Genomic DNA, 15413 nt, shown 5'->3' with positions numbered 1-15413 from the left:
AATGATGTGAACTATAGGAAAGGATAGCTTAAATACAAAAAGCAAATGTTATGTAATATTGAAGAAGTTTTATAACCAAAACAGAAAATGGTAGAAATATGTACCAGTTCGATTAGCATCTATAAAGAGAAACCAGCAGTTAATGTTTTGGGTGTAGACCACTTCATCAGAACTGGAAACTGAGAAAGTGATTTCTTCAATGGAATTGAGTTAAACAAGATTGATGGGGGGGGCAAGTGTTGGAGTTGTCAGGAAAATATAATTTTTGTAATGTTATTGGAATTTATTGTAAGGTAGGAATGCGTTTGTGTGTGTGTGTATATAACGGGTCTGAAGGCTTTGATGTGTCAGAGGAGAAGCTAGGTTTGAAATGTTAAATAGGTAAAAATGGCTGAAGTTTTAGAATGTGAGGTGTAAAGGGAAAATTTGCATTTCTAGATAAACCAGAGTAATTTGAATTTCAAAAGAGGTGGTGAAATGTTACATTTAGCCAGAAGAAGCCAAGCAGTGTGTTTATTTTTCCCAAAGCTCACTGATAAAATTGGTACTATGAAAGATTATTATTAGAAAAGTAGGGTTGAAAAGACATATTGGGACAATGGGATTTATGTTAAAAAGGGAGAAACCTGTATAAAAGAGATGAGGTTATGTGTAAGAGGAAGGCATTCTAATATCTAACAAGTGTGAAAATCCTCTAAGCATCAAGTTGCTGTCTGCATGAAGTGAAGAAAACTCGCATTGAATTTGACTGTTCGGGGTATCATGTTCTTTTACCTGTCTCTTAGGATCTGTTTTACTGTTGCCTTAATGGAGGTGTAACTGGGAGTTAGAATAACTAGGGGAGCTAGGAGTTGTCATGGTAGTAATTTGTAAACCTATGTGCTTAAATTTTTTTAAATTAATGTTTAATTTAGTTTTGTAAGAAACCTATAAGACTCAGTAGTCATATTACTACTGAATTCAATGCATGCATCTCGAAATAAATACAAATTGTAAAACAGTTGTGGCAGTTGTTTCATGTTCCCCTCTGGGATTTGAGCAGTTCAGCAGTTACCATCCACTGTGCCATCACAGTGGTGGAAAGGAAAGGAAGAGAAGAGATGCGTCAAAAGTTTAAACAGGTTTTTCTAAAAAGCTGGAAAGAGGTGAAATCTGGTAGATGAAGTATGAAGATTATCTCAGTGGATAATTGAAGGCATTAAAAGAACAAATGAGTATGAAAGAAATAAATATGATGAAAAACCATGGGAGGGAAAGTTGATGATATGAAAGGAAAAAAACTGCAAAGTAAGAAATCTGAAGTTAAACAAAGTACTACAGACACAAAGCAGACTTGCCAGCAGCCAAAAAGAGAAAGACAGGCAACATTCTGAATGCTCCCCAACCCCTACTGCCAGACTGTTTTATCAAAAAGTCTACATCCTCAACACCAACCAGTTTCCACGTTATCCTTCCAGTATTGATGGAACCTCATTACCTCTAGAAAGATATAGCTACAGTCTGAGGTGCTAAGTCAGTTTTCAGACCAGATGGTTGCAGGATGCTTAGGAGACGGTTGAGACTTTCTACCACAGTTGTATTGATATTTGTGTGGAATTTGGTGGGAAATTCTTTGGGAGTCAAACTGCAAGTTTTCCGCCTGGCTTGCCACTTTGGTGTTCCCTCCTTGAAGTGACTATGGCTTAAAATGGATTTGTCCAAAGACTGAAAGATAAAAATGGAAATTGGAAGTGAACTGAGGTGGAGAACTGCAGTAAGGCTGAATATTGAATTCAACAACTTTAGATCTTAAACTCCCCATCCCCACCCCGTTTCTCCCCCCGCCCCCTTTTTTTTTTCAATAATTTATATAGATTCTTCCTTCCCCACCTATTTCCATTATTTTTAAATCTAAAACTAAAACCTTGTCAGTCTTTCCACCCCACCCCCACTAGAGCTGTACTTTGAGTGTCCTGTCTTCCATTCTTAATTAGCACTTTTCTTAGACAAATATCACCACCTTCAACACCTCTTTGATCCTTTTGTCTGTGACATCTTTTGATTATCTGCTCCTATCACGGCTTGCTTATCTCCACAATCACCACACCCTCAACTTCTCTCTTCCCCCCCGCCCCCGCCACCTTAAACCAGCTTATATTTCTCCTTTCTCCTAACTATGCTTCAGTTCTGCCGAAGGGCCGTGAAGGCTCGAAACGTTAACTGATTTCTTCTCCACCGCTGCTGCCAGACCTGCTGAGTTTTTCCAGGTAATTCTGTTTTTGAACTGCAGTAAGGTTAAGATCACACTTGCGGACAGAAAGGAAATATTCAACAAAGGAGTTAATGTTGTTCTCCATCTCCTATTGATATCAGAAGTGCACCAAGGAAGGAAGCTACTGACTAGAGATCTCAGAAATAAGTATGTGAGCAGCACGGTCCATTATTGGTGTTTTCATACATCATTGCTGTGGAATGCTATGAATTTTGTATTTAAATGTCAGAGCTCAGCGCATTCCCTGTTGCTGGGTGTGGAGTGTTTTTGCAACAATGCACAAAATGTGTCAGTATTACTTCACATGAAATTAAGCAGTGTCACTATTTCTGAGTTATGGTTTTTATTTAAAATGTTGAAATGTATGTGTCACCATTAGTGTTTGAAGAATTATATATTTACTTCTGGTTAGAAATTAAATGAATAGGCCTGTGACAATAAAGTGTGATTGAACTAGCAAGTGCACAATCATGACAGTACAGCTAGTATGGATGTCTATCTTTCACCCTTTCATTCCTCTACTGCAGAATACTTGTCACTTATTATTGAGCCAAATGCTAAAATGTATTTATGGCATTAATTTATTACCTGCTAATTCACATATGTTGATTGACAATTGGAGGTGTGTTTTGCACTTAACTGTGTAACATGTGGAGAATACACCCAACTAGAAAATATTACTGCACTTTGCACTAGTTCTAACTACAGTAGGAAGTGAATCTTTAAATTCTTCCAAGAGAATTATTTCCCTAAGAGCTTAATACATCATCTCTACTTTTAATGCCCGTATCCAACGGTCAAAATTACATCGCTTTACCCTCAAGCTCAATATAGGTCTGCCTGGGCTTGCCTGTATGCTTCAAAGACTAACTTGTATGCACTCAGAATAGCCTTTTTTTACTACATCATAATCCACTGCTACCTCTTCTGAAAGTGAAACATAAACCTCTTGAGCTCTACTTGCCAACCTAGACTGTAACAGTAATGTCCAGATTTCTTTTGGCCATGTCATTTGCCTCTGAATGCATCTACATCCCTTTCCTCAAACTTTAGGAGAGCTTGCACAAACTTAAACATCTCACCACTGGGTTTTGGGTTGAAGGTTTTTCATGATCGAAATTTTCCTCAGCATCAGATTTTTTTTAAGGTCTAGCTTTTTAAGCCAGTATTCCCTTTCTTGTTCCTTCTCTCTTTACTCCATTGCTAACTTCTCCTCTGGAGCTTTGAGTTTTTGCATTTCCATTTATCTTTGAAATGCTCTTTTTTCCTTTTCTGCCCTTTCTCTTTCCTTTTCCTTAAGTTCCAAATATTTTTTCATTTTCCATTGCTTGGTCAAGTTCAAGCTTCTTCATTTGTAACTGAAGTCTCACTACCTCCAGCTGTGACTCTCCCCCTGGTGAACGTGGTCTCTTTAGTATCCCTTCCAGTTTTAAACGCTGTGTGCTATTATCTTAACTATGTCTGGTTTCCTTACCTCTTCAGGTAGTTCTAACTCCTGCTTATCCGCCAAATCCATTAGCTTACTCTTTGTTAACTTCTGCAAACCAGTCAGAGTTACATTTTCCATCTGCAGAAAAGTCTTAGCAACTTCCAACGCCATTTCGAATTTCAATCCATATAATATACCTCAGCAACTCCAATTCCTATGTCCAGTACCACTTTATCTCCACGCACTTGGTTTATAAGGATTTCCAATCCCAGACCAATTATTATTCCGAGTCCAACCATCCCCTGTCCATGTTTCAATATCCCACAATAGCCCCCACTTTGTTACGATCCCAGCTGAAGTTACCCCTGCACAAGCCTGATCCGAGAGTGGAACCCAGCTTGATAGATCCTAACTTTTAATTTGTTTGTTTAGATATGTGGAGAGTGGCTACTGTACAGAGTCACCAAATCAGCTAATGAACTTTTAACAGAGGAATAAAACATTTATTGAAGAAGAAAAGATGAACTATATTACAATACTCCTTCACCCACAACTATACCTTCACAGATATATGCAGATTTGTAAGGATAATACAAGTTACAAATGCTCACATAAGTACACAGTCTATGTACACCTATGGCGACCTGTGGTCAGACATGCCACACTCCAAAACCAAGTGACAAAAGTCACCTCAACCAGATGCTATGAATATGATCACACATGCACACTAAATTTGCATACAGGAACTGGGAAATTCCAGCACTGTAGATGAAATTGAAGAAGAGCTCATGGCCTTGATTGTAAGGGCAGGCATGTGCAAAAGGAACTCCTTGCAGGCATTTCTAATACTACGTAACTCATTTTATGAATATGTTTGGTGATTTTTTTTTCTCAGAATTGTGTAACTTTTTAATGGCTGGAAATTTTCTCTCAGCTGCTCCTGCTTCTTCATTGTAACATTGGCTAATTACGTGGCTCCGACCACACATATGGCAATGTATGGTTTTATATCATAAGTGCCATTTTTAGCTGCATTCACTGACTTAATAAAGAAGGAAAATTGTAGTGCAAATTAGGGTGAAAAAAAATCATTTCAGCAATACAAATGGTTTATTTTGGGGAAATTCTGGTTCCTGATATTGGGTTTTAATAACGTGTTGTTAATTGGAAGCTTTCCTACTTGCCCAGTGATTGATTACAATTACTTCATATTCAGTCCATGGGACATAGCGACCAATCAGCAGAGTTAACTTAACAGATAGTAGTTCTTTGAGCCAATTGTAATTTTTTTGACGTATGATGCCGTTTGAAGTATGCTGTGTGTTGCTATGGATGCAATGTCTGTGGTTCCAGAGCTGTGTCTATGTTGCCTGTAATTATTGTAAAGGTTGGAACAACGTAATATAATATCATAACCATGTCCAATGTGACAAAACATGTGACAATGATGGTTCATGGCATACCTCAATCAGACTATTGGAACCGAAGTAGGTTATTATTTACTATTAACCTGAAGTTAGTTTGAATATAAGCTCTTGATATTCGTGCTGCTGTGGAATATTCAGAATGAGTGATGTCATACATTGTATGTTGTCAGCTTTATTCTTTATTCACACACAGTACAACTTCATTCAGCCCATGTTGTACCTGTGGAGATGGCAAAATCTTTTATAGTTTCTCTGTGATAAGGAATGAATCATTATTTCTCCAAAAATTATTTCTCCAAATTGTAATATAAAATTTTACCTGCATACATTTGTTAATTAACTATTGAATGGTGAAATATATGAAGACATCAGTAATTTTGTTTTACCTTGGGTAAGAAAAAATTTTGACTTGGAATGACAGCCATATTGATGACAATCTCCCTTGGGGTTCTCTGGGCTGTGAGCCAGCGTGGTCATAAGAATATTAGAAATAGGAGCAGGATTAGGCTCTATGGGCCTTCGAGCCGACTCCACCATTCAACAAGATTATAGATGATCTCCTGCCTTTATTCCACTTTTGCGCCCAAACCCCATATTGCTTAATTCCTGTTTGTTTGAAAAATTAATGTCCATAATGGTGTTAGCCCTCTCAATGACAGGAATATAGATTATTAGAAAATAGCTGTTGTGGCTTTAAGAGTAAATTTTCAAAGTTTTAACTACTTTTCTATTTTATTTCAGGGGAAAAATGATGAAATCAGAAGTGAAAACGTCCCTCCTGGACAACATGATAGGGGTGGGGGACAGTGTGCTTTTAGAACCTCTCACTGAAGACACGTTCTTAGAAAATCTCAAAAATCGCTTTGACCACCGTGAAATATATGTAAGTACCATTAAAGTATATTCAACGTAAAATAACCATTTGAGTATTGCTGACAAAAGAGACATGTTGAAGCTTTTCATCTTGCACTCATCAGGACACTTCACAAGAAATGGCAACCTTGTGAAGGTATTCTTGCAAAGTGTCCTGATGAGTGCAAGATGAAAAGCTTCAACAAGTCTCTTTTTTTCAGCAGCACTCAAGTTCTGTACAACCAAACAACCAGCTATTTCTTACAGCTTTCCACATAATGTATGTTTGTTAAACTCTCCTAATGATAGAACAAGTCTTGGGCTGTACTGGAGAATTTGCATTTCAGTATTTGTAATTACTACTTTGGGCTGTGGTTAAATGTAACCTGCTTTGCATTAGAATTGGTATATGAGGTACAAGCTATTCACATTAGCAACTTGGTTGATAGCAGACAGCTAAGTCCTTGATTGCTTATTAGTTTTCCATGATGCTAAAGAAGGTGCTTTGTTGCTGTGAAAGATTCCAACTAGCAGAAGAATGACACTGACCCTTCTGTCACTAAATATGTAATTACAAGTGAAAAGCTGCCTGTTTGTATCGTATCAAGAAACTGTAGATCTGTAGAACTTAGGAGGTGAATCTGGTTGTTTTCAGCTAACCTGAAGGCCAAGGCAATTATTGCAATCTTAACTTCTGAGCATCAACTCGCAGTTCTCCTTTAACCTTCAGCCAGAAATGATGAGTGGATGATCCATCTCTGCCTTCTCCAGAGGTCCCCAGCATCACAGATGCCAGTCTTCAGCCAATTCGATTCACCCCACGTGATATCAAGAAACGGCTGAAGGCACTGGATACTGCAAAGGCTATGGGCCCTGACAACATTCCAGTACTGAAGACTTGTGCTCAAGAACTTGCCGCTCCCCTAGCCAAGCTGTTTCCGTACAGCTACAACACTGGCGTCTGCACGGCTATATGGAAAATTGCCCAGGTATGTCCTGTATGCAGAAAGCAGGACAAATCCAACCCGGCCAATTACTGCCCCATCAGTTTACTCTCCATCATCAGTAAAGTAATGGAAGGGGTCATCAACAGTGCTATCAAGTGGCACTTGCTTAGCAATAACCAGCTCACTGACGCCCAGTTTGGGTTCCGCCAGGGCCACTCAGCTCCTGACCTCGTTACAGCCTTGGTTCAAACATGGACAAAAGAGCTGAACTCCTGAGGTGAGGTGAGAGTGACTGTGCTTGACATCAAGGCAGCATTTCAGTGAGTGTGGCATCAGCCCTAGCAAAACTAGAGTCAGTGGGAATCAGGGGGAAAACTCTCCGCTGGTTGGAGTCATACCTAGCACAAAGGATGATGGCTATGGTTGTTAGTCAGTCATCTCAGCTCCAGGGCATCATTGCAGGAGTTCCTCAGGGTAGTGTCCTAGGCCCAATCATCTTCAGCTGCTTCATCAATGACCTTCCTTCCACCATAAGGTCAGAAGTGGGGATATTCGCTGATGATTGCACAATGTTCAGCACCATTGGTGACTCCTCAGATACTGAAACAGTCCACGTCCAAATGCAACAAGACCTGTACAGTATTCAGGCTTGGGCTGACAAGTGGCAATTAACATTCGCGCCACACAAGTGTCAGGCCATGACCATCTCCAACAAGAGAGAATCCAACCATCGCCCCTTGATGTTCAATGGCATTACCATCACTGAATCCCCGACTATCAACATCCTGGGGGTTACCAGTGACCAGAAACTGAACTGGACAGCCATATAATTACTGTGGTTACAAGAGCAGGTCAGAGGCTAGGAATCCTGCTGTGAGTAACTTACCTCCTGACTCCCCAAAGTCTCTCCACCATCTACAAGGCACAAGTCAGGAGTGTGATGGAATACTCCCAACTTGCCTGGTTGAGTGCAGCTCCTACAACATTGAGGAAGCTGGACACCATCCAGGCCAAAGCAGCCTGCTTGATTGGCACCACACCCACAAGCATCCACTCCCACCACCACTGATGCACAGTAGAAGCAGTGTATACCATCTACAAAATGCACTGCAGGAATTCACCAAGGCTCCTTAGACAGCACCTCAATCACTAAAGTCCCTTTGACAGATGTGTAAAGAACCCCTACAGGGCTGAATCCATTATTGAGGTTTGGAACTCAGCCAAGCATTCATAATGGGATTTCATTGCACCACTATGTCAATAAAGGCTCTAGAGCTGAATACATTGAAGCCGCCCAAACAGATGGCCTTACGTTGGACTGATTCAGAGGCAGAACAGATGGCTGGCTGTGAATCAAAGATGTCAGCCATCTGTTGAAGTAGATGCCCATCTGTTCAGTCTGATTCACAAGTTTCAATTTATTCAGCTCTAGCACCTTTTTTATACAGCTGTGAGATGGTTCCAAAATCCACAACAGGTTTGCCCCAATGTTCATCACTCCTTTCAGGTGCCATTAACCCATTTTCTAACAAAACAGGCTTGACCCAATGGAAATAACAGGGCTATAAAATTCCCACCCAGGCAATGGAATAGGCAAGGACGGGATTGCTGTGTGCAGGCCTGTTACCTGCACCCTTATGCTGGGACCATATAACTCCCACATGGGGGGAGTGGGGGCAGAAATCCCGTAATTGGGTCCCGTCTGCCATTTTCAAATTCCTCTCCTCCATTCTGACATGGATGGAGGCATGAAAATCCAGGCCATAGATAGCTTAAACAGATAGTAATTATGTAAATAGATTTAGGAACTATATATGTGTTCTTACTTTTCAAGGGGGAAATCATTTTGATTTGCGACCTTGATTTTAAAAAAACATCTTCCTCTTGACCCCAAGGATGTCTAAGGATTATCATGGAATTAAACCAATAGACCTGTTCTCCTCCCCATTCCATAAGTAGGTTAAAAATGAGACTCAAAAGTATTTTGAAGACTTGAGTGTTTCTTATAACCTGTTTTTAACATTGAGATACTTGTCATAATTAGCACCAGTGTAGCACCAGTGGGGTCTTTGATAATGGAATTCTTGTTTTGCACAGTATTCCCACTTTTTACCTCCTTAAATATTTTTCAAACTGGCCATGAGCACATTACTTAGAAGGATGTAAGGGGCAGATTTAAGATCTAGGCCTATTGGGTGCTACGGCCAGATCCCTCCAGCCAAATATGATGCCCAGGTCAGGGACAGCTATGCAAATATGAGTGTAGTATATTGTGGTATGGTGTGCTTTGATATTAATGCTGCATGTAAATATTCTAAGGCCATACATTTTCATGCATTTTAACTACATGTTTGTGTTTCAATGGAACCTAATTCCTATCGGGAAGGGAGAGAGTAAATGCCGAGATCCAGTAAGTTCTTTTTTTCCGTTTGTTCGTGGGATGTGGTTGTTACTGGATAGGGTAGCATTTATTACTCATCCCTAATTGTCTTTGAGAAGGTGGTGGTGAGCTGCCTTCTTGAACCACTGCAGTCTATGTGGTGTAGGTACACCCATAGTGCTGTAAGGAAGGGAGTTCCAGGATTTTGACCCAGTGACAGTGAAAGAACAGTGTTTATAGTTCCAAGCCAGGGTGGTGAGTGGCTTGGAGGGAAACTTCCAGGTGGTGGTGTTCCATTTGTCTGTTGCCCTTGTTGTTGTAAATGGTAGCGGTGGTGGGTATGGAAGGTGCCACCTAAGGAGCCTTGGTGAGTTCCTGCAGTGCATCTTGTACACACTGCTGCCACTGTGAATGTTTGTGGATGGGGTGCCAATCAAGCGGGTTGCTTTGCCCTGGATGATGTCAAGCTGCTCGAGTGTTTTTGGAACTGCACTCAGCCAGGCAAGTGGAGACTATTCCATCACACTCCTGATTTGTGCCTTGTAGATAGTGGACAGGCTTTGTGATTCAGGAGCCTAGTTACTCGCTGCAGGATTCCTAGCCTCTGACCTAATCTTGTAGCCACAGTGTTTATATGGCTAGTCCAGTTCAGCTTCTGGTCAATGTAAACCCCAGGAGGTTGATAGTGGGGGATTCAGCGATGATAATGCTATTGAATGTCAAGGGGAAATGGTTAGATTCTCTATCATTGGAGATGTTCATTGCCTGGCACTTGTGTGGCACGAATGTTACTTGACACTTGTCAGCCCAAGCCTGAATATTGTCCAGGTCTTGTTGCATTTGGACATGGACGGCTTCTTAATCCAGCTTTGTGCATTAGTAATTATCCTTTCATTGTGCTAACCTTGATTGCTTTTGTAATGCATCAAACCAGCATTCTTCAATTCTGAAGCTGCGCTGATAAACATGCTTCTCATGCTCTGAAAAGCAAAATTAAGAGACCCATCAATGCATCAAGTAGTTTTGAAAAGTACTTCCTGATTATTAATAAGCTGTAGTTTGTGGTAAAGGATTGCACTTAAACAAGTCTCAATACAAACTTATTCCTGCGAGAAAGCCTTATATTGAGGGAAGAAGTGGATGTATATTCATACAGAAGGCTAAGAATAATTTTGTATCAATTGTAACTAACAAAAAGTAGATTGTAAAGTCATAATGGATTATGCGTTGCCTTTGCTGACTTAGTTTTTGCCATCAATCAGCTTCAGGTCATAACTGAGTTGTAGTAAATCAGTATTTTCAGATCGTAGGAACAAGAGTAGTCCATTTAATCCCTTGTTCTGCCATTCAGTTAGAACATGGCTCATCTGTGACCTAACTTTTTATATGAATGAGGCCTTTGTCTCACATCTCTTAATGCCTTCTTTGGTTAACAATAATCTATCAAATTTAGGTTTAATCTTAACAATTCATCTACCATTAATTGCCATTTGTGGAAGAGAATTTCCATCTTCTGGCATCCTTTGTGTGCAGAAGTGTTTTCTAATTTCACTTTGGAAAGGTCTGGCTCTGATGTTTTAGACTATGCTCCCTAGTCCTTGACTCCTCAGCCAGTGGAAATGGTTTCTCTCTATCTACTATTTCTATTCACCTTAAAACTTGAAGACTGCAATTAAATCAGTACTTAACCTTCTGAATTTCAGGAATACCACCCTAGTTTGTATAAATCTCTCCTCATGACTTAACTCTTGGAGTCCAGATATCATCCTGGTAAACCTAAACCGCACTCCTTCCGAGGTGAAGATCTACTTCCTATGGGTGTGGTGCCTAGAACTGCTCTCAGCACTCCAAGTGTGGGCTAATCATGTCTTTGCATAGCTGAATCATAACTATTCCTTGTACTCTAGTCCTCCTAGAGATAAAATCCAGCATTCCATTAGCCTTTTTCATTATTTTCTGTACCTGTTCATGACATTTTAATATTACTGGATCCTGAAGCCTCTTTGGACCCCCACTGTCTTCTCACATGTCTCCCTAGCAGGTAGGTTGTTTGTCTTTGCCTTTGCTGGTTTGAGTTCTATGGTCTATTGAAAGCATTCTTTTGAAAACTATACAACTGAAATGCTAATAACCTGTCCTTTCTCTTTATAAATACTAACTGAACTGCTGAATTTTCCAATTTATTTGTTTTTCTGATCTCCACTGTTTGCACTTTTTTTTTTGGATTATATAGCCTTGTTGTTAATGGTGAAGTGATAGACTTAAAGTTTAGAATACTGAAATTTTGTTATGAAGTTGGGATGAGGCTAAAGCAAAATATAAAATGCCAAAAAAGCTGTCAAACTGCAGAATAGAATTGCAATGCTATTGAATAACAATGACTAGGGTCTGTCTCCACTACAAATGAGTGCTGCAATAGGTCAGTGAATAGTACTTACTAATTTGGAATATATTGCATATGAGTAGTGATGAATAGCTTCAATTGCAATGGACGAATGAGCTCTGAACAGCAGACTTAGTGAGGTGCAAAATACTCTGTTTAGCATGATTGATGCCCTTCCACTTAACCGTGTGAAAGCTTGAAATAGTGAACAGTTGGATCTTTAAAGCAGTTAAAACCCTTTAATTCTGGGGTCTAAGCAAACGTAGTGTTGTGTTATGTTCAGGAATAAAAACAGAAAATGCTGTAAATACACAACAGGTCAGTCAGCACTTTTAAAAAAAAAAGACAGCTTATGATCTATTCTCTTTGCAAATGCTGACTGATCTATTTTGTTTTTCTAACATTTTGTGTCTTTATTTTCAGATTTATAGTAATGCTTTTGTATTTCTGTTTTAATGTTTTAAGCTGCACATTTTCATAATTCCCACTGGACAGCTGTATGATCCATTTGTCAGTCTTATAAACAGAAACCTTCATGCACTGATGTGGGATTTCTAGGAATTAAAAAAAAAAAGGTTGGTCTTAAACAGAAGTTGAAATGGATAGAAAGGCTGTTTTATAAGATGATCCTGAGTGGAGCTCTAATGTTGAACCATACCTGATACTGCGTTGATCTTTGGCTGTTTCTTTTCTGCAACACAAATTGGAGGACTTGCGTTGTTGTTCAGTTTAGTTGCTTTGTTATATAGGTTTGCAGTGACAATTCAAGGCTGTGCAGAGTGTCTTCCCAAAATTTCTTATCACATTGAGACATCAGTTCAGCTTGTTAATGTGGTACATAAGAACATGGGAAATAGGAACAGGAGAAGACGTTGAGCAGCTCCGTCATTCAATATTATTGTGGATGATCTTCAGCTTCAAGCCCACTTTCTTGTCTGCTCCCCATATCCCTTGATTCCCTGCGAGACCAAAAATCTATTGCTGGTTTAAATATATTCAATGATGTCACATCCACAACACTGTAGGGTAGAGAATTCCAAAGATTCACAACCCTTTGAGTGAAGAAATTTCTCCTTGCTTCCGTGCTCTCACCCTCAGAATGGTTCAGAGTGAAAAGGGATGTTAGGCAGGGGCGTGTCCTGCCTCCATATTTATTCAACATCTTAACAGAAATGGTTATGAGAGAGACACTTGATGGAAACAAAGGTGGGGAACTGATTGGAAGGTGTTGGGTTTTGAGTCTTGGACATGCTGATGATATTCTGCTCGCTAACTTGGTGGAGGAGTTACAGGAGTTGATGGATGGTCTTGATCAAGTTAACTGGAAATATGTTCTCCTGCTCAATGGCAACAAGACAAAGGTGATGGGAATGGGTGGAAAGACCTCCGTGATTTTGATTACTGGAGTTCAGATTGAACAGATTGATACCTTCCGCTATTTTGGGCACTCATCACGGAAGATGCAGAGTCAACCAAAGAACTGGACTTAACAAGGGTCATCGCATTGTGAGCGAACGCAAAAGAGTATGGAGTAGCCACAGCATCTTGATTACAATGAAAATTCATCTTTTGAAAGGCCTTTGTGTGGCTGGTGACAACATATGGTTGTGAAACCTGGACCATCAAGAAGACTGACAAGGTTCAAATAAGAGCATTTGAAATGAAAGGACTCAGACAGATATTGTGTGTCATAGACGGCCAAGTGAACAAATTAATGGGTGCTTGAGAAAGCTGGTGTTAAGAGGAACTTGTTTGAGGCAGTGATAAGAAGGAAGCTCAAATATTTTGGACATGTGATGTGAACAGAGGGGAGTATTTGTGAAGAGGTAATACAAGGAAAGACACCTGGAAAAGATAGACAAGGAAGACTCAAGATGGCATGAATGAATAATATCAATGCAACTGGCCACTATGGGACAGACAGTGAGGGCAGTGGAGAATAGAGATCAGCAGAGAAAGGCTGTTTGTAGTGTGGCCAACCCTTGGAATGAGGACTGATAAAAGACAGACTGTCCTAAATGATTGTCTCCTTATCTTGAAACTGTACCAGCTTGTTCTTGATTCTCTAGCCAGGGGAAACAACCTCTCATATCTACCATGTCAAACCTCTTTTTATAATCTTTAATATTTCAGTGAGATTACCCCTCATTCTTCTAAACTCCAGAGAATATAGGCCCAATTTACTCAGTCCCTCATCATAAGACAAGCCTCTCATCCTAAGGACCAATCTAGTGAACCTTCACCATTCTGCCTCCAATGCAAGTATATTCTTCCTTAAATACAGAGACCAAAACTGCAGACAATCTCTAGGTGTGACCTCACCATCACCCTGTATAACTGCAGCAAGGCTTCTTTCTTCTTGTGTTTCAGTCCCCTTCCAATAAAGGCCAATGTGCCATTTGGGAAAATGCGAGTGTCCATTATTAAAGAAGAAATAGGACATTTAGAAAAGCTTAACACAATCAAACCGAGTCAACATGGCTTTGTGAAAGGGAAATCATGTTTGACAAATTTGCTAGAGTTCTTTGAGGGTGTAACAAGCAGAGTTGATAAAGGGGAACTGGTAGATGTAGTATATTTGAATTTCCAGAAGGCATTTGATAAGGTGCCACATAAAAGGTTATTACACAAGATAGGAGCTCACAGTATTGGGGGCAATTTATTAACATGGATTGAGAATTGGTTAACACACAGAAGACCGAGGGTCAGGATTAATGGGTCGTTTTCAGATTTGAAAGACATAGCTCGTGGAGTGCCACAAGGATCAGTCCTAGGGCCTCAGTTATTCACTATCTATATTATTGACTTGCAGGAGAGGGCAGAGTGTAATGTATCCAAATTTGCTGCTGATGCAAAAATAGGTGGGAGGGCATGTTGTGATGAGGACATGAGGAATCTGCAAGGGGATATAAATAGGTTGAGTGAGTGGGCAAAAACTTGGCAGATGGAGTTTAATGTAGGAAAGTGAGAGGTCATGCACTTTGGTAGAAGAGTCAAAAGGCAGACTATTATTTAAATGGAGAGAGACTCCAAAAAAGTGCAGCACAGAGGGATGTGGGTGTTCTTGTGCATGAAACATAAAGTTAGCATAAAAGCAAAATACTGCGGATGCTGGAAATCTGAAACAAAGACTTAAAATGCTGGAAAAACTCAGCAGGTCTAGCAGCATCTGTGGAGAGAAAAACAAAGTTAACGTTTCGAGTCTGTATGACTCTTCAGAGCCCTGAAGAAGAGTCATAGAGACTTGAAACGTTAACTCTGTTTTTCTCCACAGACAGAAAATTTGCATGCAGGTGCAGCACAGAGGGATCTGGGTGTTCTTATGCATGAAACACAAAGTTAGCATGCAGGTGCAGCAAGTAATTAAGAAGGCAAATGGAATTTTGGCTTGTATCGCTAGGAGATTGGAATTTAAAAATAGGGAAGTCTTGTTACAACTGTACAGGGTGTTGGTGAGGCTGAAACTGGAGTACTGTGTACAGTTTTGGTCCCCATATTTAAGAGAGGATATATTGGCATTGGAGGCAGCTCAAAAGTATTCACTCGGCTGATTCCTGGGATGAAGGAGTTGACTTATCAAGAACAACTAAACAGGTTAGGTCTTTGTTCAACGGAGTTAAGAAGAATGTGGGATGATCTTATTGAAACGTGCAAGATTCTGAGGGGGCTTGACAGGGTAGATCTTGAGAAGATGTTTCCACTAGTGGGGGAATCTTGAACTAGGGGACATTGTTACAGAATAAG

General features: G+C 40.0%; 1 protein-coding gene across 3 annotated transcripts in view; it reads left to right on the top strand.

Annotated features, from left to right (window-relative positions):
- myo1b (myosin IB) overlaps window positions 1–15413 on the top strand; it is a 276216-nt gene that overhangs the window by 4363 nt on the left and 256440 nt on the right. For all 3 annotated transcript variants that reach the window (XM_078551859.1, XM_078551858.1, XM_078551857.1), the window contains exon 2: window positions 5849–5990. In XM_078551859.1, coding sequence (XP_078407985.1) covers window positions 5856–5990 — 135 coding nt within the window. In that variant the 5' untranslated portion in view covers window positions 5849–5855. The remainder of the gene's footprint in view (window positions 1–5848; window positions 5991–15413) is intronic.

This window comes from Cetorhinus maximus, chromosome 11 (assembly GCF_964194155.1).
Source record: "Cetorhinus maximus chromosome 11, sCetMax3.hap1.1, whole genome shotgun sequence".
NCBI lineage: Eukaryota > Metazoa > Chordata > Chondrichthyes > Lamniformes > Cetorhinidae > Cetorhinus > Cetorhinus maximus.
The sequence above is the reverse complement of the archived record's forward strand: the minus strand, read 5'-3'. Positions and strand labels throughout refer to the sequence as shown.